This window comes from Mixophyes fleayi, chromosome 6, assembly GCF_038048845.1.
Source record: "Mixophyes fleayi isolate aMixFle1 chromosome 6, aMixFle1.hap1, whole genome shotgun sequence".
Classification (NCBI taxonomy): Eukaryota; Metazoa; Chordata; class Amphibia; order Anura; family Limnodynastidae; genus Mixophyes; species Mixophyes fleayi.
The window spans coordinates 224,399,924-224,421,881 of NC_134407.1; the positions used below are offsets into that span (position 1 = coordinate 224,399,924).

The 21,958-nt window shown below is 40.2% G+C and overlaps 1 protein-coding gene and 1 pseudogene across 6 annotated transcripts in view; both read right to left on the reverse strand.

The window, feature by feature from the left end:
• LOC142160094 (uncharacterized) overlaps positions 1-21,958 on the reverse strand; it is a 341,050-nt gene that overhangs the window by 233,058 nt on the left and 86,034 nt on the right. For 2 of the 6 annotated variants that reach the window (XM_075215036.1, XM_075215035.1), the window contains exons 3-4: positions 12,808-12,905; positions 12,535-12,643 (exon numbers count right to left, since the gene is read on the reverse strand). The exons of 2 other annotated variants lie outside the window; for them this stretch is intronic. In XM_075215036.1, the coding sequence (XP_075071137.1) occupies positions 12,535-12,643; positions 12,808-12,905 (207 nt within the window). Of the gene's footprint in view, positions 1-7,895; positions 8,293-12,534; positions 12,644-12,807; positions 12,906-12,996; positions 13,076-13,198; positions 13,637-21,958 lie in introns of those variants that run through there. 2 more of the 6 variants (XM_075215034.1, XR_012693054.1) reach the window with 2 other exon arrangements.
• Positions 1-21,958, reverse strand: part of LOC142160090 (uncharacterized) — a 344,815-nt pseudogene that overhangs the window by 52,543 nt on the left and 270,314 nt on the right.

Consider the following 21,958-nt stretch of genomic DNA (forward strand, 5'->3'; position numbering starts at 1 on the left):
TGAGTGCGTGGATGATAGTTCTGGTGGCATCCTGAGAAAGGAAGGGCCGGATTGGGGCAATGTTACGTAGTTGGAAGCGACAGGATTGGGCAAGAGATTGAATGTGGGGAGCAAAAGAGAGTGAGGAGTTGAGGGTGACACCCAGGCAGCAGAGTTGGAAAACAGGAGAGATGGTGGTGTTAATAACGGTGATGTAGAGATGAAGGTGGGGTGAAGATTTAGAAGTAGGTAAAACAATGAGTTCAGTTTTAGCAATGATGATTTTGAGAAAATGTGATGACATCCAAGAGGAGACGGTGGAAAGGCAGTCAGATATACGAGAGACAAGGGGGTGGAAGGTTAGGAGAAGAGAATGTCATTGGCGTAAAGGTGATACTGGAGAATAAAGGAAAAGATGAGATCACCCAGGGAGGTAGAGTACAGTGAGAAAAGAAGGCGGCAGAGAACAGAGCCCTGAGGGACTCCTACAGGGAGGCCGGAGCGGGGTGAGGATGAGTCAGGAGTGGAAATAGAGAAGAAGCGGTTGGCAAGGTATGAGGTGAACCAAGCGAGGACATTGCCAGAGAGGCCAAGAAAAAGAAGGGTCTATAGTAGGAGGAGGTGGTCCACCTTACTAATCTTATTTTAAATATTGGATGTTATATACCCTTGTAATATTGTATGTTACTGATTTTTATTTTTATGTCATTTTAACTTCAATAGTATTTTTATTTTCTTCCAAATTTTAAGGGATACAGAAAAAAAAAAGGGAAGGGGAGGGAAGACCAGAAAAAAGAGAGGGGAAGGGGGGGTACATAGTAGGCTAAACACATTACATCGTATCAAAATTTACAGTACTCAATACATTAGAAACTATCAGTTCAGCAGATCAGTAATACAGCAGAAGAAACCAACAACAACAATAAGGGTAAACTCCCAATGGCAAATTCCCTTCAGAAAATTATGTGGATTCTGGCAAGGATTCATTCAAAGTGAACTGTGAAAGGGGTATCAACGAATCAGAGCGAGCTCTGGTTGCCCCCTCTCCCTCTGTAGTGTACACATGCCAAGAAAACCACTTTATTAGGGGTGACAAGGGGGATGAAGAATATGGCATCCCCCACATCTCCATCTCGAAGCTAAACTGTACTTTAGCAATCACTTTGTTTAATGTGGTCAGGTCGGGAGTTTTCCGGTTTTGAGCCAACGCTGCTCTAGCGGCTATCAAAATGTGACAAAACACATATCTAGCATGAAGAGGGAATTGTGGTGGAAAGTGCTGTAATAAAGCCACTTCTGGAGTGAGATCTACTTTTTGAGAGGTAATCTTATTGGCAAACTCAAACACCTGCTCCCAAAATGGGCGGAGCAGAGGGCAGCCCCAAAATATGTGCATAATATCCCCTATTGAGCCGCATTGTCTCCAACAAAATTTAGACTGAGCGGGCCACATTTTGTGTAGACGAGACGGCGTAATGTAGAGTCTATTAATTAACTTCACCATCATCTCTGAATGATTCACACATTTGGACATTTGAAAAGAGTTAATAAATATTTTCTTCCATTGACCAGTGGTAAGCGTAATATCAAGGTCTGCTTCCCATTGTAGTGTCCGAAATGGAAGGTAAGAGAGATTTATACCAATAGGTGATACCTGCCCTATTAGAACCCTTCATCAATCTTGTATATATTAGGGGAGGGGCACGAGACATTCTCAATCCCTGTCCAGGGAGGGTAGAGAACCAATGTCTAATCTGCAAATATTTATAGAATTCCTGGACGGGGAGACGAAATATATCTCTTATTTGCATACATGACAAAAGCTTCTGCTCCTCTAGTAAGTCAGACCAAAATTTAGCCCCATTCTCAATCCAACGATTTAGGTTTAGCTCTGGAATAAGTTTTGTTACAGTTACCAGTGAGATGTTTGTAGTAGGGACTGTGAGACTTTGGCTATTAGCAGTAAACCTATCCCACACCGATTTTTGTGTCATTTTAATGTATGTATATGTATGTTATAAGTGATTGGTTTGTTTTTGTTATCTGGTGATGTACCCGGGGCATTAGTGAGAGAGAGGAGCAGCCTGACACTGTCTGTGTCCACCTGTCACATTCAAGAGGTGGAGAAGTGAAATCACTGAGAGGCACTGCACACAGCATAAGAGTCCACCAACAGCTTCTCACCACTGAGTACTTCAGTTACTCTTCCTGCACTGCACACTGATACAATCCTCATTCTACATGCTTGCTACACCTCGGGTCTCGAACAGGTGGTGAACTGCAGGCAAAACACTTCCAAAATCCATAGCAAATGTAAAGCCTCTCTGCTGGCTATGGGTTCTTTGGTGGCAATCTCTCTTCCACTGATCTCTCCTCCTCACTGTGGCTGCTACACTAGGGCAGGGGCTTCTCACATTTGGCAGCCTGTCTCCTTCAGTGCCCCACTTCCTCTTGGGTATCACTGCAAGTCTCATTTAACGCTTTGAGGAGCACTGTATTGCTGAAGTTGTGGACCTGACATCAGCCTATAGGGATCTGCATACATACTGCACACCACCACTGCATGCCAGAACATGCATTCATACTGCACACCACCACTGCATGCCAGAACATGCATTCATACTGCATGCCACCACTGCCTACCAGAGCATGCATATATATTGCATGCCCCCACTGCCTGCCAGATCATGCATATATGTGTGACATCTGACAAAAGCTGGTGCACAAGGGAGTCAAATTTGAAAGAAAAGTTGGCATGGAGGGTGTGATATTTGAAAGAAATTTTGGTACATAGGGGGCGAGAAGTGAAAATAGAGCTGGTGCACAGGGAGGTTACATGTGAAAGAAAAACTGGTGAGAATGGGGTATCATGTCAGAGAGACTGGTACACAGGAGGTGACATGAGAAAACATCTTGTGCACTTGGTGGTGGCATGAGCGATCACAAAGCTGGTGGTTATGTGTTGGAAGAAATCATTCACTGGAAATGGAGGGTCCTAGGTTTAGAATAATTCTGAAGAAAAATTACTTTACCAAAATTGTAGTGGATAGGTGAAATAGGCATATAACATAGGTGGTATATGCTAATATAATAGAGCACTATAAACACTCTTGTTTATTTGGGTTTAAGAAAATTACTGGAAGCTAAATGGGCAAAGTGGTTCTTAACTGTCATGAAATTCTCAGTTTATTCATTTATTTTCACTTTACAAAAAGCCATAAAATTCCATAGACATTAGGGTTTAACATGTCCTATTAAGGTTTCTTACACTTACACATCATCTAAAATGTAAGAAAACTACTGAAACTCTGCTACTCAAACTCCAAAAATCAATGAAATTACAACGGCAGAAACCTTAAAGGACGTGTTCCTTGCGCAATACAGACATGACATGACAGGATATGATGGCATACCATGTCTATTACACAAGGAACACGTCCATTAAGTTTTCTGCCTTAACCCTCGTAATTTCATTGCTTTTTGGAGTTTGAATGGAAGAGTTTCAATTGTTTTCTTACATTTTTAGATGGTGTGTAAGTGTAAGGAACCTTAATCGGACATGTTAAACCGTAAGGCTTTTCGTCTATGGAATATACATATCACTTTCTTTCTGTATAAATGTTTTTCTGCTTTGTCCACCAGGTGATAAAACCTAAAGATAAGTTCATATTGTAGGGACTATCTAGATACATTCCCTCCCTGTCCTTCTGCATAGGTTGTGGTATTCCTGAAACACTTTCAAAGAGCAGCAGTTGTCAAACGTCTACTTGAAGTATATATATATTGTTTGAAACTTTTTTTCACTAAGTCCGAATATTGATTAAATAGAAATATATTGCTTACAAATATATTGAATAAGCGCGGATATATTGATTACAAAGGTATTAATTGAATACAAATACATTGATTGGATACACCTGTGTTTTGATTAAATACAAATGCCAGTACACAATTATTATATCTTCAACAGTTCAGTTATGGCATTTTTAGTCCTATTTTATGCATATTCGGCTTCATGAGAGTACCATTGTGGTCATCCGTGTATAAATACTTTTGTGGGGAAGGCGTGGCTGTAAATATTTATTGGAGTCAGATTTCTAAGATTGGCATTTCCTGCCAATCATCATCATCATTTATTTATATAGCACCAGCAAATTCCAGAGCTCTTTACAATTGGGGACAAAGAAAAACGCTTGCCAGCTTACAATCTATGGGACCATGATGTTTCCTTCTTTAGTTTTTTACTTCCATGTGGGACAGTGTGTAATACTTACTAGTTTTATTGTGGCTTAAGACCAACATGACACAAAGCATTATGGGCAATGTAGTCTTGGTACTATATTTATTAGCTCTGAGTACACAAAGTAAACTAGCCCCATAACAACTACAAGAAGCTACGGTACCAAGGTAACATAAGCTGGTAAACTATTTTTCTATACATTGTTTTATGTTACTGATGAAGAGTATATGAATAATCTATTATTTTATATATGAACAGATTCAGCCACAATTGAATTAGCACACTGATTGGGAACACACCATCCTCCCCCCATCTGGGACTATTGTAAATACTAGATAATCAGGTTTTTGGAGCAGTTGGCCAGTAATTAGCATTTGAATGCTGTGAGCAGCTTCTGTGGAAGGTAGTCTCCGTCCACAAGGGGTTTTTACTTTACACAGAGGAAGAAGGGCACTCTTCATGCTTGATCCCCAGACTGAGAGGACATGCTGCTTTTGCTACTAGGTGAACATGTAGGGAAGTGAGCCACATCACGGCCTACTTAGGCCCTGACTAGTGTGAATGATGGAGTTTGAATGGAATGAAAGGTGAGTGTGTTGTTGAATGGAAGACGCATATGTGTAGAGTATATGAGAATGAAAGTTTGAATACAGATGGTAAATGTGATTGGAAAGATTTTGGTTTGGTATGGACAGTGTTAAATAACTGCATGCCTTGTTGGGATAGATTGTTGGTTTAAATTAAAGCATTTATGTTATACATAGTTTGGGATAGATTGTTGAGATAAATGGAGGCATTTGTGTTATACATGGTTCTGTGTTGATTAAGTTTTGGTCATGGAAGCATTGGTGTTATACAGTTCTGTGTCGGTTTAATGCTGTAATGGAGTTTTTGAATGGAAATAGTTTGCTTTAGTGTACATAGAAAGTGATGGATTATTCAGGAAGTGATCAGATTGTTAAATATAATGTTTTGTTGGCTGTGTTGGTTTATGCATAGAAAGTGATGGATTACTCAGGAAGTGATCAGATTGTTAAATATAACGTTTTGTTGGATTGTTGGTTTAAAGGGAAAGTAGAGCAGATGGATCTGGTTGTAACCATGTGTTAAAAATGGCCGTTGGAGTTTTAGTGAGATGAACGGAGTGTGTATTTGGTCTCCCTACCCCCAGGTCAGATGGGTCTTTCCCCTCCTCCCACTGCAGCAGCACACAATACATTCACACACACAATTACTTATATATTTATAGAACAGGAAATTAATGATATATGGCACCAAAATCTATACTTTGTGTAAAATATTGTTACGCTGTTTATTGTTCTATAATATAATACAACACACTTTAATTGAAGTTATAACTTGCGGTGGTCATTCTTGAAGCCTGTGTATTTAAGGGAATATAAGAATGATGTTTCTTAGGTTAATTTAAAAATACCTTTGCGAGTTGGTTGACGGTAATAGTCATATATATAACGGTAATAAATGGTCATACATACATTTGCCAGAATATTAAGGAGATTAAAACCCATAAAAGGAGGTAAAAATCCTTTATCAGTTACACTATTATTTATTCCTCATATGTATTATTCAGGCTGATTATGTATGTTTTACTATTTCAAATAGTAAACTGGGTCCCTTCTGAGTTTCCACTATATGTTGTGACCACACAATTAGTATTATATACAGGTTTTCTGGATTCCTTTTTCTAGTGAAGGTCATCATTCCAGATTTAGTGATATACGTTATGTTTTGTAGGGGGTGTGGCTTCAATAATCATCTATTACTATTTGTTTTTTGATAACAATGAAATGATCTTAAGTACAATTTTCACTGGCATATAGATGTCTGTGTATACTATGGCACATATGTAATTAACAACATGCTAATTCACAAGGGGATTCAGCACCTCCATCAGATGGCCATCATGCATTTGGTGGAGCTGAATTGGGGCACATTTCCATCACCAGTGAGGACGCTGAGTAATTGGAGCATCTTTCCCCAGGATAAAGGATGCTTAATTTCTCTGATATTTCACCATCTCTGTTCTGGTAGGAAATCCAGTCCCACCTTAACTGGGGACCACTTGTGCTGTTATTTGTTGTTTTTATAACAATCTCAATATTGTTTGGTAGGAGCGTTTGATCTTTCCCACAATTATATAATTGTTGATGCCTTCTCTGTCTTATTTTAAGTAAGCATTCAGACACAAGTGGGCACACCAGGTATTGCTCTTTCAATAATTATTTATTGATTAGGGGTACAACATTGATTAATAATTAACTTATGGGGCTAATTTTATTTTTCATTATATTAAGGGTCTATATTATTGTATTATTATATTATGGGGCAATATGAATATATCATTTTATTAAGGGAACAATAATATTTGATTGCTAATGGAGGCAATAATTATTTGATGGGGCAAAACTATTATTTATTCTTTTATGTGGCAAAGATTACCTTATAGTTATAATGATTACTTATTATAGAAATTAATTTCAATTAGTGGCGCAGACACCATTCTATATCATTTGAAATGTACTGATTTTTGTTACTGTATGTATTGATTTCTGACACAGTAGCCATTTGTTGGGAGGAAATCTGTTCTGTAACTTCTGACAGCAGGTAATCACATGCTAATTAGACCTTTTTCATCGGTGAATGACCAACACTTGCTTAGCACACACAAAGGGAGTCTGTCATCCAGTGTCTGAGAGAGATAGGAAATCACAGTCAATTTTGTTAAATTTGCATTGCATTTTCATCCAAGTTTAGAGAACATATTGCATCCTTATATTAAATATTTGATGTAACATCTCAATATTTGCAGTGCCATCTAGGATCAGGGGGCAGGGTTATGTCCTGCCAACATGTGTCAGAATCTGTATAAAAAGGGCTGTGTCACCATGTAATGTATCATTCCATCTGTAACTTCTGGTTCGCTAGTACCTCAGACTAGTGTGTAACTGTTACTATTAGGACAACTTGAGCTAATAAAACATCACTGCATCAAGATCCTGCTTTGACATCTACTTACCTGCTGTAATTCCTGTGACCGACAGATTAGACCAATCTACTCCGTTATCTGGCTGTTCCGAGGTTGGGACCCAGCATCTAGATGCTCTGCCTACTACCTTGCAGCTCTGGCCACTGTGAGAGGCAGGGGGAACCCTCCACAGCAACCCTGATCTAAAGGAAGAGATAAGGTGTAACAGCCCAGGTGCCCAACAAGGGGGTACACTAGAAGAGAGTTATCCAGAAGGAAGCCGTTCTAGGTGTTGGTGAAGGAGCTTATAGTGAGGGCAGCAGGCTCCTCCTACTTCATTTAGACAGACGCAATTGGGATAAAGAAAGGGGATGGTGGCAAGGCAAGCCAGCTGGTCCTCAGCAACACGGACAGGGTGGCATAGAAGGTCCATCCTGTCAGTCACAAAGTAGGTCACAAGTCTGAGATGGGTAAAATGTGACAAGGATGTGAAGTCCTTATTGCTGGAGAAGCAAATGCAGGAAACAAGTGTCAGGAACAAGGTTAGTAGATAAACAGAATTGCCAGTAACTGCAGCAGGGTGACACAATAAACTAACTGAATGATCTGGCCAAGACTTCTGGGAGAGACAGGGCTTTAAAGGTGGGCCACAAAATAGAAATACTAGATTACTGCCAAACCAACATTGAGAACATTGGACACAAACACGGCCCCCTTCATATTTTATACAAGATACACCCTTACCATCTGCTATCTTCCTTCATTGTTTTCTTGGTTAAAGGATCAGACAAACAACAAGCGGTTATGATCGTAATTACAGATTTTATTTGTGCATAGACCATATGATGCCATTTCATGTCCATAAATGTATTGTACTGTTATTTAATATACTTATTCATTATGTAAAGAATATAAAGAATAAAAAATAAAGTTAGTCTGCAATGTATTGTAACATATAATGAGAGGGAAGGTTTAAGACTCTACAATATTAAAAATATTGATGATATAAAAAAGACACTAAAATATTCTGCCTAATGGTGTATTTCAGTGTTCTAAATTGTATTTTTTGGTGCATCTACTCTTATACCTTTAAAGAGTCTATCTGATTATTGGGAGTCTGAAAGAATGCGAGAGAGGTTCTTACTATATAAAATGTACAAGCCTTTTGTCAGTAATGCTTTTTTCCAGGAAAACCAAAGCAGAGAATTGCTGGAGGAAAATTAGCAATCAGAAACAAATGCAGAGAGCATTTAATTATATTATTAATTCAACTTATTTTGATTATAGTTATTATTTTATATTTTTTAGTTTATTTTTTATATAGGCCTAGCGCATAAATAGGTGTTTACCCAAAATCCTCCTTTGGGAACACATGGTGAAAAAAGCAAAAAACTATGTCTAAAAATCAAAATATTTTAAGACCACCTTCTTTATAAAAGTGAACTTTTCCTTAGTTTTCTCCAAAAATACTGCTTATCCAAGCTTCATTTGTCTTACATTGTGAGACAGAGAACATGTCACACCATGAGCGTTTTTATTTCATGGGCCTTTATATCCTTACAAATATGTTTTTCCATATTAAGTGTGCCTGGAAGGTACAAAGTGAGTCCCATTCAAAAATATAGATCTAGGGCCTGATTCATTAAGGATCTTTACTTAAGAAACTTCTTATTTAAGTCTACTAGACAAAACCATGTTACAATGCAAGGGTGCAAATTAGTGTTCTGTTTTGCACATAAGTTAAATACTGACTGTTTTTTTCATGTAGCACACAAATATCAACTTTAAATTTCAGTGTACAAATATCAAGTATTTGTGTGTTACATGAAAAAACAGTCAGTATTTAACTGATGTGCAAAGCAGAATGCTAATTTGCACACCTTGCATTGTAACATGGTTTTGTCCAGGAGACTTAAATAAGAAATTTCTTAAGTTAAGATCCTTAATGAATCAGGCCCCTAGACTTTATCTCCACCACCGCATTCATGTGCAAAATTAAAGTCATTCTGCAAGGTAAAAAAGGCCCTGCACGCACTTAAAACTGGAGAGGCCCCCAAACGCACTTTCCACCCTTTCAACCTCACTTATACATCTGTCCTGAAAAATAAAATCTAGTTTTCACATGTGGTTGCAATACTAGTCTGGATCCTCCCATAGAGTTTTGCAGCCCTAAATATGCAGGTTGACCCAACAGCCCATGCATGTCACTGTTTAAATGGATGAGTTTGTAAGAAAATAGCCATGTGGCATCACAAAATTGCATCTACACTGTGGACACATATTTTTGTAGATTTATAAATGATCCAGAGTAAGTAGTCACATATAACTGAATTATATAAACCATGTCACACCTTCAATTACACAGAATGACCAAACATGATACAACATTACCCATTATCACACATTATGGGGTAATTGTATCACATCTTCTAAAAATTGGAACAGTTACCCATAGTAACCAATCAGATTCTATAGATCATTTATCTAGTACATTATAGAAAATAATAGCTAGAATCTGATTGGTTTACCCCTATAGCTCTAGCCCATTGCCAAGAATATATATATGACTTAGGAACCCATATAACAATGCAATCTTATTATTACAGCAGAGTGACACAGATATATAATAGAGAAAGGCAATAAATTCCATGAGTAATGTGTTGAAGATACAAATTCGACCAATAATTGTAACTTGTAATTCAATTATAACGTTAGTATACTGTGCGATTGAAGCTTTGAAATGCCCTCCAAAACTGAGTGATGTTGCTATATCTTTGAGTACACACACAATAAATAAATTTATGGGGATTTTTATAATTGTCATTTATAAATTAAAGGCTTTCACAACATTTGTATTACTGCAGCCTCGTTCATTGTCTATCACCTCAAGGAATGGCTTTTCTCCTGTTTGACTTCTCTGATGTGAAAAAAAAAGGTGATTTGCATGTAAAACATTTCTCACACTCAGAACATGGAAATGGTTACTCACCTGTGTGAGTTCTCTGATGTTTAACAAGATTTGATTTCCTTCCAAAGCATTTTCCACACTCAGAGCATGGAAATGGTTTCTCACCTGTGTGAGTTCTCTGATGATCAATAAGACCTGCTTTCTGGGTAAAACATTTCCCACACTCTGAGCATGCAAATGGTTTATCACCTGTGTGAAGTCTCTGATGCATAACAAGAACAGATTTTTGTGTAAAACACTTCCCACACACAGGGCATGGAAATGGTTTTGCACCTGTGTGAGTTCTCTCATGCTCAATAAGACCCACTTTCTGGGTAAAACATTTCCCACACTCTGAGCATGCAAATGGTTTATCACCTGTGTGAAGTCTCTGATGAGTAACAAGAACAGATTTTTGTGTAAAACACTTCCCACACACAGAGCATGGAAATGGTTTTGCACCTGTGTGAGTTCTCTCATGTTCAACAAGACCCGCTTTCTGGGTAAAACATTTTCCACACACTAAGCATGGAAATGGTTTATCGCCTGTGTGAAGTCTCTGATGCATAACAAGAACAGATTTTTGTGTAAAACACTTTCCACACACAGAGCATGGAAATGGTTTCTCACCTGTGTGAGTTCTCTGATGGTCAATAAGACCTGCTTTCTGGGAAAAACATTTCCCACACTCTGGGCATGGAAATGGTTTATCGCCTGTGTGAAGTCTCTGATGAGTAACAAGAACAGATTTTTGTGTAAAACACTTCCCACATACAGAGCATGGAAATGGTTTTTCACCTGTGTGAGTTCTCTGATGTTTAACAAGTTCTGATTTATGTGTAAAACATTTCCCACACTCATAGCATGGAAATGGTTTCTCAACTGTGTGAGTTCTCCGATGCTCCACAAAGTCTGAATGCTGTAAAAAACTTTTTCCACATTCATAACAGGGAAAGACTGTACTGCCTATATGAGTTGTACTACCTGTAGGAACATCTGAGTTATCAGGAGAACATCCCTCATCAGAGGAGGGATCAGATGATGTATCTGCACTATGAAACTCTGGATGTATATTTAAGGTAATGGCTTTTTTTCTTGTAGAATCTTGTATGATGTTATCTTCCTTTTTAAAATCTGGAGACAAAATGGGATGTCCCTCCGAGACATTGCTGCTTTTGAGTCCATCTGCTAGAAATAAACATTGAGGAGTACATTTGCATATTACTAGTGAGTTCAAGATGTTCAGTTGTTTAATTTAAATTTGCAAACTATAAACACTTTATTGCAATTATAAATGTACAAACAGCAAACATGAGTTTTCCGTTTGACACATAAAACATTGGCTTAAAATACAACACAACTGTTTTAACAAACACATTGTTCAGATCCAGAAAAAGTGACACTCAGATTACTTAGACACATCGGACTACACTGAAATGCAGACTTTGGGGAGTAACATTTCCCTAACATACACAATGACAGACAGTATCATAAGGCAGGAAGCCTCAATCGCGAATGACATTGTCCAACCACAATGCTATTCAGACACTGCTATCACACACACACACTGCAGTCATGGAAGCAGAGCACATGGGGGCTAAATTAGCAGCATATCCTATGCATGCATCTACACTATTTAACTTCTTCTGGTGGACACATAGGTGAAAACAGTGAAGCAGCCTCTCTATGTCCCTCTGGCCAACCACCGGTAGTATAGCTCCATGGCCAGTCACACTACTAATTTAGGCTGACACTTTGGTGTAGAAATTCGGTGAGAGGGCAGGAGAGCAGCAGGACAGAGCAGTAGAGTAATATAGAAAATAGCAACACAGAAACGACAATGGCACAGAGCGGAGGAGAGCATCAGGCCAGAGTAGGAGAATGGAGCAGGGCACAGATGGGCAACAACTGGAAGGAAGCAAAGGGCAGAACAAGATACAGAGACAGATCAGAAGATGTAGAGCAACAGATTTTAGGGAAGCTATTGTGCTACTGTTCAAAGACGGGTGTGTGGTAATAGTTCTGTATGAGCAAGAAGGTGGAGTTTGTCTGAAGTGTGCGTTGTAATGGGGAGCTGTTTTCTTAGGGGAATCACCTGCTATTTTGCTTTAGTAGGGAGGATCATGGGTAATGTTGGAGTCTGATTCCATCAGTGAAGAAATCACAATAGTTGCATTCAATGTACTAATGTACTCGAAACAGGAGACTGATCCGATCTCTTGGCTGGTAGCACACATTGAAATGTCCTGACTCCTCCACTGGGCAGATCATTTTTCCACATTAGTTTGTACTGACAGAGGAGGGTGTAGAATAGGAGATTGTTGTAGTGACTGAACAAGGAGAATATGTGACAATTTTCTGTAATAAGTGTTTATTACTGACCTGTGCTGATATCTGTAGGGATTTCCTCCTCCTTACACTGCTGATCACCCCTCACATACGTCTCTTCTTCTCCCTCTAAATCTACCTCTATAATTCTCAGATCTTCACCCTAAATAACCCATAAATCAATAAAATAACACTTAAGTTATGCCTGATTTCATCAACTGAGATTAAACATTAGAATATATGTATATAAGACACACATAACTGCTCTACAAATCATATACTGAAAAGTTAATTTGCTATTTCTGTATGATGCAAAATCCCATCTACCTGATACTCATGTGGGACACTGTGATTTTCCTCTGTACAATCCTGTGAATAAAGAGGACGGGGACATCTCTCTGGGGTATTTCTGTTATTGGATCCATCTGTAGGTGTAAGAGGCACTGAATACATTACAATACATCTAGTGAGCCCTTAAATCTCTACTCTTTACAATAAATGAAAGTCTCCTCTTACCCAGTGATGTGAGGGGCTGGTCATTCTCCATCATCACGTCCGTGTACTGACCCCTGTGCCCTTCTAAATACTCCCCCTCCTGCATGGAGAAATAGACAGTGACATCACCCATCTTACAGGAACCTGACACACACAATGATACAGTCATCACCCAGACACATCCCCTGGTGTTACTGTATAATGTCCCATTCCCAGCAGTCACCTCTCCAGTCAGCAGCTGAATGATCTTGTTGTTGAGCTCCAGGATCTTCTGGACATTGTCTGTCTCACGTATCCGTGAGCAAAATGAAGTCACCGCAATAGGGCTCTGGGTTCTCCTAAATCCTTTTCACACACGGGGGATGTCACGATCACTAGATGTTATCTTCACTATTGGGTCATCCTGTGTATGAACAGACCCATCAATAACAAGGTAAATGGAACTCAATCTATTTAGAGCTATTTTTTTCTGAAATTTTTATTGGGTTTCGAAAAACAAACAGGTCGTATTAGAGGCACAATAAAAGTTACATTTCTCGGCATCTTTGTACATAAAAAGAGCATAATGGCACCAGGCTAGTGTGAAGGCATGAAAGAGTAACAGCAACCAAGTATATTTAAGTCTTACAACCGAACAACATAAAGACAGAATGGGAGTGGGAAAGGGCATTCCCACTAGATATAGAGTGTGGTGTCGGGAACTTGAGTGCAACGCCAACAAGAACTGGAGGCCTCGCGGTAGATTCTAGCCAAGTCTGTACCACATAGTAAGGACTTTATAGTGGGTTTCTAAAATTGAGACACTAGGAGGTAAATGTATGAACCTCCGGATTCTTCAACTCCTGAAGACGCTGAACTCGCCGGAGTTGAAGAATCCGGAGGTTCATACATTTACCCCCAGATGAACAACCATGTGTCACTGAAAGATTGTAGTCCAATCAGAGTCACAAATCTCAGATCCTCGGTTAGTTTTCCAATTGTTAGTGATCTTTAGCAAGGAGCTGAACAGGTGTTCTACCAAAAACTTGCAAATAATAGAGAGCAAATGGGGAGGCAATGAGGCAAACAGCATAATGTCTCATAGTCTGTTAGCGTCCTAATGATTTGCTATGATATGATAGTGCCCAGATCCTGAGATCTGGAGATACCTTCAAATTAAACATTTACTGACATCTGATCTCCCTAGGGAGCATGTCACTTGGAGTTATTCTTTATGGGTTACATGTGCAAAATATACAAAGGAAGTCTATCCCTATCCTATAAGTAACCATTTCCTATAGACACTCTCTAGTAAAGTGTATATAGAATTTACTTCTCCTGCAGCTTTCGGTTGGCGGGCTGTTCCGAGTCCTCTGTCTACAGCGGCACCAACAAACGTAGCATCAGCAATGAGCAGAGTAGTGCTAAAAGCAAAACATGGTGGATATGGGGGCTGGACGAAAACAGAGGACTCCGTTCAGCCAGCACAAGAACAAAGTATAACATACACCCTACGTGACAGTGCACATAGGGCACAGTAACAGATAGAACAGGGGTTTCATTAGTAAAATCTCTTCAATTTCAACTGTAAATATTAAATACAAATAAAACTATACAAAAAGCTGTAAAACCCAAAGTCTTACAATTGTACCAGTGATAGAAAAAAACAACAGACTTATGGTCAATGCAATCTAACCCACTTATTTGTGAATTTGGGACGGATACATTTATCTGAGACTGTCCACTTGCTGTGCAAATGAGAAGACGGACTCCACTGTATCACAGGTGAATGTTCCTCTGCTGCCTGAGTTCTCATTTGTTCTTCAGCCACCCGACATCAAAACAAGCTGATCAGACATATAATTTCAGCAGAAAACGGCCAGCTAAATGTGCCCCACAGGCCCCTCACAGCAAGCGGCATTAACAGCTTGTCAAATATTTACTGTATATGACTGCCAAATCGTTCTGCAAAGTTTGGAACCCCTGGGTGTCTCATCATAATTTGGGAATGCCATTCTCATCATAACAACTCTGGTTGGCTCACAAGGACCTCAATCTCTAGAATGATGGCCGCCCTTGGTCCACTCACTCATTCCAACCATCCCTGATATTTTATGTTTCTTCCCTTGTCCTGTTAGCCAACTTATTTTCTACCTATTTAAAAATTAAAATTGCAGGGGCATGGCTTGACAGTCATACTGGTTAGACATAGTTTTTATCAGCTCTCTACTTGCCAAAAAGCTATCCTTTGACATCGGCTCTATTCTGCCTGCTATCCAGCCCTAGATCACAGACGTCACTGGGTTTCCACCCTCCCACATACCTGGGGGTGTCAGTCTCTTCTCAGGCATCCTGATACCGTGGAAAAAAGAAGGGGGCCTAGCCACGAGAGACACTGGAGGTTGCCGACATCTGAGCCTGACTGCTTGAGTGGCTTTGGGCAGCTGGAATCTCCCTGATTGCCTGCCGGATAAACGGTACCCGCTACTGGTGTCACTGACCCCTGGCAGTAGAGTGTCTGGCCACATTACAACACCGCCTGCATTTGCAGATGATGACCACTGCACTCACGGACTCTCTCCTAAGCTGTTAGAAGATGACGTTAGCCACATGGCAGGCCCCTTCCTTCCCTCCCGGAGTTTCAGCTGTCCAGGCGGCCTCTTCAGGGTCCAGGCCAGCGCTTTCACCATGCAGTTCCAGATCGGCCATCACTGCTGCACTTCCGGTGACTAAACGCTTCTCTCTACACAACATGGCCGAGCATTGCACCCGAGGACTCCCTGAAAGGCGATAGTGGGAGCGACAGGGTGGGTCCCCACATTGTCAACCTGTGACAGAACTCACTCCTACATATAAACCCTGATCTCTGCCTGCAGTAGTAATTGAGACTGTGAAAACTCATCGTATACCAGCAGGTTAGTGTCCTGAGAAAGTTCACCCCTTCACCTTTTCTTGCACCCACTTTTGGAGAGGACCCACTCTGTTTGGGGATGCACTACCCACCCTGGCTGCTAAAGAGAGTTTTCAGCTCAGGCAGCTCCACTATTACTGTGCCTAGAAATTCCCTCTAAAGTGCCACTGCTCTAGACTGGCTGTCTCTAAGATGAAATTGACTGTTCTTAACAGTAATCGCTGAATGATATAAAGGCAACTACACTGATGCTGCGATTCCCAACCAGCCTCAATTAGCAATGTTTCTAAAATAAGATGTAGTTCTGGTTGCCATCCGCATACCTCAACTGTACTCTAATCGACAGTAGCACACCCACTCCATGCTAATCCCTCTGCCCAGGTGACACTCTTCATATTCTACCAGATGTGACCTACCCTTATCGGCTCTTTCAAAGATTCCATTTGCATTTGACCCACTGGGTGTCAAGAGAAACTATAGGCCCTAAAGAGATTAAACCATCTAAACCTGCCCCACAGCTTACTTTGTTCAAACTTCAAAAATTGGGATCTGTGTCCTCCTCTAAAGGGGAAGATTACTCTGCTGGGGCGCATTCCCTCTCCGGTGCCGCCCAACCTTACCCTTCATCGTCCAGAGACACTCTATCACAGATCGACCCGGATGCCCCAATCTTCTTTAAATCTATGCAGCAGATACTGTCCACTTTGAAAGCGGATTTGCTCTCTGACATGCGCTCATCTATCAAGGCCATTCAATCCAAAGTGGTGGAACTGGGGACTAGGACAGATCATCTGGAGAATAAAATGGAAGAGATGGTGGCTTCTCACAATTAACTCATAACCTCTCATGAACATCTGGAGTCTGAAGTGAGCACCCTGAGAAACAAACTGGTGGATTTGATCCTGCCGGAACAACATTAAGATTAGAGGAATTCCAAATCAAGTCTCCAATGTCGATATCCTGCCTTTTGCTACTTACTTGTTTCGTAAGCTCTTGCCAGCGGCCTTTGATCAGGATTTACTCATAGACTGCATTCATAGACTGCCCAAAGCCTGGGCTAACCTAGATTCTCTGCCCAGGCATACCCTCCCAAGTCTCCATTTTTTCCATGTAAAATAACGTATCTTGCGAGCAGCATGTGAGCTTGAGGACTCTGAGATTCTTTGCAATCTCCATTTGCTTCCTGACTGCTCCATGGCCATGGTAGTAAAATGCCGCTCCTTCCAAAGATCCTGAGGGATAATGACATCCGATCCGACACAGAGAGGGTTTCCCGGTGAAGCTACTGGTACATAGAACCAACATTATGCATGTTATCTATACACTGGAAGAAAGTTCTACTACGGACGTCCTGGAAACTTCTGCCTTGCCAGCCTGACCCTAGACCTCGAGTGCGGCTCGGAGGGGACAGGATCACACAGGATGCAATCTGAGACTGGGCCGGACCATTTCAACTGCAAGCTTCTATTTTGCCGTGCTTTAGACTCATTGAGATCAGTCAAAAAAGAGGTACTTAGTCCAAACGGCGCAACCAATGATCAAACTGAAAGGCAGCTTGTAGCAAAAAATAGGTCACACCAGTACCTATATATATATAGACAAACAAACAACAAATTTGCTGACAGGCGCCAATCAAGAGACGGTATAACAGATAAAACGCTACTAGTCAAATAGCATAAATACATTTTCAAAAGATGAAAAACAAAAACAAATATAACCAAACATAACAGGATGGCAGAAAAAGCATAAATAACCAGTTCCTCAATGTCCTACATTCCAATAGAATAAGGGTGAGTCTTCTGAAGGGATCTATAGCATGTGGTGTCTATGTCTTTTTACCAGTGCATGGATATTTAAGGGTTACCCTCCATCATTTTATTATATCTACTGTCTGCACTATGTTTGGTTTTGGTCTTTTTTTTTTTTTTATGTTGATCCACGTCAAAGCATGAAGTAATTGGGATCTCCCCTATCTGGGCATTCACATTACCCCACATTTATACACTCTTATTGAAAAGAGCTTTTCCCAGCTTATAAAAGCTTTTCACTCTGGATGTGCCACGAGGTCTCCTGGTTGCAAAGAATTTCAGCGTTCAAAATGATGCTCCTCCCGAAGCTGAAGTCCTTATTTCACATTCTCCCATTTTGACTTCCAGCACAGTTTATGAATAAACTAATAGTTATCATGAGAACTTATGTATGGAAGCAAAATCCCCCCCCGTATGGCCCTGCGGAAAATGACCTTGGGGTAATTGAAGGGGGATTGGCCCTTCCAGACCTGTGGAAATACCATGACGCTTGTATATTGTCCCAATTGGGTGAGTGGTCTCATCCACTGGATCGGAAATCTTGGGTTGATATAGAAACGGCTTGTAATTCGGAGGGCCCCTTAATTGATTCATTATGGGTCCCTAGAGATCACAACCTACCTGGTCTAACTAGGGATGCCTTGGCAGTGTGGGATCAGATTGGCAAGGATGAGGACGAATTCCCCCGCCCCACTGCCAATGCATCATTACAAATTTTGGCAAACAGATTCCAGATTTGAATCTTTCTTTATCGATCTACAAATGATCATGTCCCTGGGGCACCTGTTTGATCCGGAGTTCTCTCCTCTTTCGCCAACCTGTGTGACCGCTACCATTTGACCAGATGTGAGTTTTATAAATACCTCCAAATAAGGCACTGGCTATTGATGCCGCTGCTTAAAGGTTTGCAAATAAGGCCCCCCACATCTTTATATTTTGCCAAACTGTCCACTGGCTGTAATCGTACCAACATAGCCTATTGGTAAAAACTTCTGAATACCCATTTTGGCATGCCAAAAGCAAAGATCCAGCTTCAGTGGGAGGTGGGCCTCCAGCTGGAATTCTCTGGGGAGAAATGGGACCATATCTTCCGTAATTCTTTTAGTATGTCCAGATGTCTCAATCACAAGGAAATGTTATTTAAGCTAATAAACAGATTATATGTTACCCCTGAAAAACTAGACAAGATGTGGCCTTCTGTGTCCCCAGCCAGTTTGCGTAATTGTTCAGGAAGAGGGGATGTTTTTCACATTTTATGGTACTGTCCAATTGTACAACACCTGTGGGCTGAAATGAAGTGTTTGTATGGTTGTATCACTTATAAATAACTTATTGTATAAATATATTTAAATTAAATAAATATATTTAAATTATTAGTGCAGTGCGCTAATTTATATCATTACAAATGTACTGATATTTATTATGCTGTGTTGCATCTTTGTATAGGAAATGTATTAATTGCTGAGACAGTATAACAGGGGGGAAATAGAATTTGAGTAACTTTTCTAAAGGTAGTCCCCCATGCTAATTAAACCTTTGATGTGTAAGTGTTCCCATCATTTAGCATGAAGGCCCAGCAGGAGGTTGTTACCTATTGTCACATCTTGTTAGAGAAACAGGAAACTGTCTGAACAATGTGTTGAGTTTGTATGTTCTCCCCGTGTTTGCATGGGTTTCCTCCCACTCTCCAAAAACATACTAGTTGGTTAACTGGCTGATATTAAATTGACCCGTGTGTGTGTTAGGGAATTTAGACTGTAAGCTCCAATGGGGCAGGGACTGGTATGAGTGAGTTCTCTGTACAGCACTGCGGAATTAGTGGCGCTATATAAATAAATAAATTAAGATGATGATGAATGTAGACTCAGGATGCTTAACACCCAGTTTTAAGAAATCAAGAGATTGATGTAAATTTTGTTAAAGCTTAAATTGCGTTAGCTCCACGGTTAAAGGATATATTACATCCTAATGGTAATTACTGAATGTGATTTATCAGTCTTTGTGGAGCCATCTAGGTGTTACCCCCTGCTAAGGTGTGTCAGAATGTGTATAAAATTGGCCCTGTTTGGTCACGTAATGTATTCTACCATCCGTACTTCTGGAGATCACTAGTACCTTGAACTAATGTTTGTAACTGTCCTTATTAGGACACTTGAGCTAATAATATACCATTGCTTCGAAATCCTACTTTGACGTGGCAATTCCTGTGAACAACAGATTAGACCAATCTAATTAGTTATCCGGCATGGGACCCAGCATTCCAGTACCAACCCTTTGCCCCCGACCTGCAGCTCTGGCCAGTGCGATAGGCTAGGGGGAACCATCCACAGCAACCCTGATCTGAAGGCAAGAGGTCAGGTGTACCAGCAAGAGGGTACCCTAGTAGCAAGAGATACTAAGAAGGACCCGGCGAATGAACCTAGTGATGGCAGCAGCTAAAGCCCCACCTACTGCGGTGAGAGGGCGCATTTGGGATACAAAAAGGGGACAGTGGCAAGGAACGCCCAGCAGGTCCCCATAAATACAACGGACAGGGTAGCATAGGCGGACTACCCTGTCACAGATTACGTAAAATCTTTCAATACCCGGTGTGACTCTCTCCCCGGAGCTGGCCCTTTTGAACCACTATCCACTCACCGTTCCACAATAGGATAGGTATGTGAATGGTCATATATTTATAGCTACAAGGGGAGCTATAGCTCAAGCCTGGAAGCAACCATTACCTCCGCCACTAACTAAGATTATATCGAAAGTAAACTATAGCTTTGTGATGGAGACTTTGGGGGTGTCGTACTCCACTGCAGCCGCCTCTCCTCTAGTGAAATGGCGAAGCTGGCATATCTATATAACTGAGGGGGAAGGCTCTCTCCCTAATTTCCCAGCTGCTAGCCGTTGATGATCCTCTGGGACATTAGAGTGTTTTATTTCTATGCAAACTAGTTTAGGAGCTTTGAAGGACAGATTTTAAGGATTTCCTGACATGTGATTCTGCATTTATGATGTACTATTGTGGTCCTTCCCCAATATGTACCCTTCTTTCCCCCTCCCCAACTTAACGCTGTCCCTTTCCCATATTTTTTCTGAACCCCAATTTCAAATACTGTAAAACTATATAAAAACTATTTCAGTAAAAAAATAAAATAAACTGCAGCAATGACTTATGCCTCATTTTAGAGCTTGTTGAATACTTGCAGAAACACAAAATTATACACATGCTAGACTGATTGTAATAAAATTGTTTCTATAGAAGATCACACAGAGGCTAAATGACAAAACTATACTGCGGGTTAAATGTACCAACTTGAAATATAAAATACTACAGGAAGGTGTCTTAAATTTATCTGACATCTATTCAAGTGTTGCAAATCAGAGCCGGGAAGCAACAACATTCCCAGAAACCCTCTAGTCAGCTCCGTTTTATTAACATAGATAACAGTCATGTCACTGTGACATTCCCAGAACCGGATAGATAGGAGAGGAGGGGGAAGTAGTAGTCGATGGGTGATGACACAAAAAAAGTGTATTAGCATAAACTCTATATGTATTAATATTCCTCGACATAAGTGTGTGCTGGGGGCTTATTCATCTCTATATATCACTGTATAGTCCCCTCTCCTCTATATAATAATAATAATAATAATAATAATAATAATGATATTATTAATAATAATCCCCCATATCAGTGTGTGCTGGGAGTTATTACTCCCATATATCACTGTACAGACACCTCTATATTATAATAATAATAATAATAATAATAATAATAATAATAATAATCCCCCATATCAGTGTGTTCTGGGAGTTATTACTCCCATATATCACTGTACAGACCTCTCTCCTCTATATAATAATAATAATAATCCCCATATCAGTGTGTGCTGGGAGTTATTACTCCCATATATCACTGTACAGTCCCCTCTCCTCTGTATTATAATAATAATAATAATAATGAAAAATCCCATATCAGTGTGTGCTCGGAGTTATTACTCCCCATATAACACTGTACAGTCCCCTCTCCTCTATATAATAATAATAATAATAATAATAATAATAATGAAAAATCCCATATCAGTGTGTGCTCGGAGTTATTACTCCCCATATAACACTGTACAGTCCCCTCTCCTCTATATAATAATAATAATCCCCCATATCAGTGTGTGCTGGGAGTTATTACTCCCATATATAACTGTACAGACCCCTCTCCTCTATATAATAATAATAATAATCCTCATATCAGTGTGTGCTGGGAGATAGTACACCCATATATTACTGTAGAGTCCCCTCT